The sequence below is a fragment of the Rhodamnia argentea genome, chromosome 3 (genome assembly GCF_020921035.1).
Source record: "Rhodamnia argentea isolate NSW1041297 chromosome 3, ASM2092103v1, whole genome shotgun sequence".
In the NCBI taxonomy this organism is placed as follows: domain Eukaryota; kingdom Viridiplantae; phylum Streptophyta; class Magnoliopsida; order Myrtales; family Myrtaceae; genus Rhodamnia; species Rhodamnia argentea.
In genome coordinates, this window is record NC_063152.1 from 4,525,618 (window position 1) to 4,527,747 (window position 2,130).

The 2,130-nt window shown below is 46.8% G+C and overlaps 1 protein-coding gene across 1 annotated transcript; it reads right to left on the reverse strand.

Moving 5' to 3' along the window:
- Nucleotides 1-248: 248 nt before the first annotated feature.
- LOC115728598 (probable F-box protein At4g22030) lies at nt 249-1,736 on the reverse strand. The gene has a single exon (XM_030658936.2). It carries the CDS (start codon nt 1,664-1,666, stop codon nt 380-382), a length of 1,287 nt encoding a protein of 428 aa, XP_030514796.1. The 5' UTR covers nt 1,667-1,736; the 3' UTR covers nt 249-379.
- Nucleotides 1,737-2,130: the final 394 nt, after the last annotated feature.

Here is a 2,130-nt window from a genome sequence, read left to right on the forward strand (position 1 = left end):
CTCTAATCAAGGACGACACAAGGACCGCGAGATGTTCAATTTGCTGCCCCAAGGGGGTACACAACATAAAGCAGAAGTCAACGCCCAAAAACAAAGGGCAATGACAGTCTGCAGGTGCCAATTAGGTCAACAGCTTCAGAAAATTCAAAGCCGCTTTCGGATGGAGACCCTTTCTGCAGTAGAAGACATTCAACTATTCAAGAATTCAACCATTGGGTAGCGTCCATACCGTGAAATAAAAAAAAAGGGAAATAAGAATCTTTATACTATGATCATATTTCTTTCTCTGCCACAAAATGTACATAAAATAGGCACCAAGAACTAATGAATGGAAGAATCGTGTATTATATGTACACTTAATATCTTTGTACAAAGGAGTTCAGAAAAGCTTGCTTCCAAACTCATCCACCTCAGTCCCTCCTATACAAGAAGCCACTGATTTTCTTGCTAAATCTCGAAGCTGCGACAAGCTCCGCCCCAGCTTCATCGCCACCTTCATCTCGAACATCTCTCCGTTCTCTCTCTTGCTATAGTCTCTCTCTTCTAGCGTCATTTCGATCGTCTCTTCCACAAGCTCGAAGAACCCCGCACAATTTCTGTACATCTCCACCACCATACCGACTTGACCTCCATGCTCGAAGCTGTTGACAATCGCCGCCATCGCACCGGCAATCGCTGCCACCGTCGTGGCCATCGAGCCACCGAAGGCCGAGCTGGCCGTGGCAATGCCGGTCAGCAAAGGAGCAGAAACCGCCAACATCTTATTCAATTTTAGAGCCAGATTCCCGAGCCTCAAGTAGTCTTGCTTGTCTTTGCTCTTGAGGACTTGGACGATCGCTCTCATCTCCACTTCTAGGTCCTCGCTCCATCCATTTTGCTCTGTGTTTGTGACAGTTTTGCGCCCTCGGGATTGGCGGCGGTTGTTGGAAACCCTAGGCCACCATGTGGCAGGCTGAAATTTCGCGGGGAACTTCTCGATCATCGCTCCGAGCAGAGGCAGCGGATAAGCCCTATCAAGGGCCAGCACCTTCTCCATTGTCTCCTTCAAGTCCGACTCAGTCAGATATCGGAGCGCGAGCATCGACTTGATCTTGCTCCGAAGCTCCTTGAATAACCTCAAGGCGTTGCGTTGCTCTTCTGCTAGCTGCGAGGGCTGGATTTTGCTTATGACAAGCGACATCCCAGTGGCTGCTGTGAACAACAGAGCGGAGCATACTCTCAGCGACGTAGCCGGCATAGTGGCAGCCATCGCCGCCATGGTGGTGGCAGTGAGAGTCATCATATTGACCGAGTTCAACAGGAGCTTGTTCCAGTTGTCTCGCTGCTCACCGATGTTATGGTGCATCTCCACTCTATCTTCAACAGCCTCCAAGATCGCATAGAGCTTCGTGGTCGTTTCGATAGAGGAAGCAGGCGATAGGTGCGGCTCCAAAATCCTATCTTTCTGGGCGACGTCTATCTGTAGCGGCTCGGCGAAGGAGTAACTGTTCCTGATGCTCAATTCCTCAGCTAGCTTCTTCGCGATCACAGCGCCTGGATGATCAGCGAAGCTGAGTATCGAGGGCTTCGGGACTTTGATCGAAGCGGCGATCGTTCTCTTCAAAGAACAACCTGAAGAGGAAGAAGAAGAAGAAACTAAGACAGAGGTAGCTTGTAAAGCGGCCATTGATGAAGGTGACAAGTCTTGTGTTGCTGTCAACTTTTTGTGCGTGAATGTGGTGGTTCTGAGAGAATTGCTTGAGGATTGGAGTGGTTTTGATTATGGAGGTTGGAGGTTCTCTTGGTGGCGTACTTATATATGTGAAGTACGCGGTGTTAAATGAAGGGGTCGTAATGGTTGAAGTTTGACTGTAGAACGCAAGGTGTTGACTCAGCCCATGGGGCTGACCTCTTCTATTATTTGAATTTGTACATGTCAGATGTCAAAATGCTACGTGAATATAATTATAGCACATCACTTCATAGTTCATATGTACTACGTACGTGACTGATGAAGTAGAATCACTACATTAGTGGCAGAAATATGTAAATGAATACGATATATTGCAAGTCAATATTTACACAGACGAGTCATATTTAATTTTGAGAATGATAGTATATTACATTATTTAATATAATAATTCTGAAAAT

Coding starts and splice junctions, on each gene's coding strand:
- LOC115728598 (XM_030658936.2), bottom strand. CDS start 1,666: ATGGCCGCTTTACAAGCTACCTCTGTCTTAGTTTCTTCTTCTTCTTCC.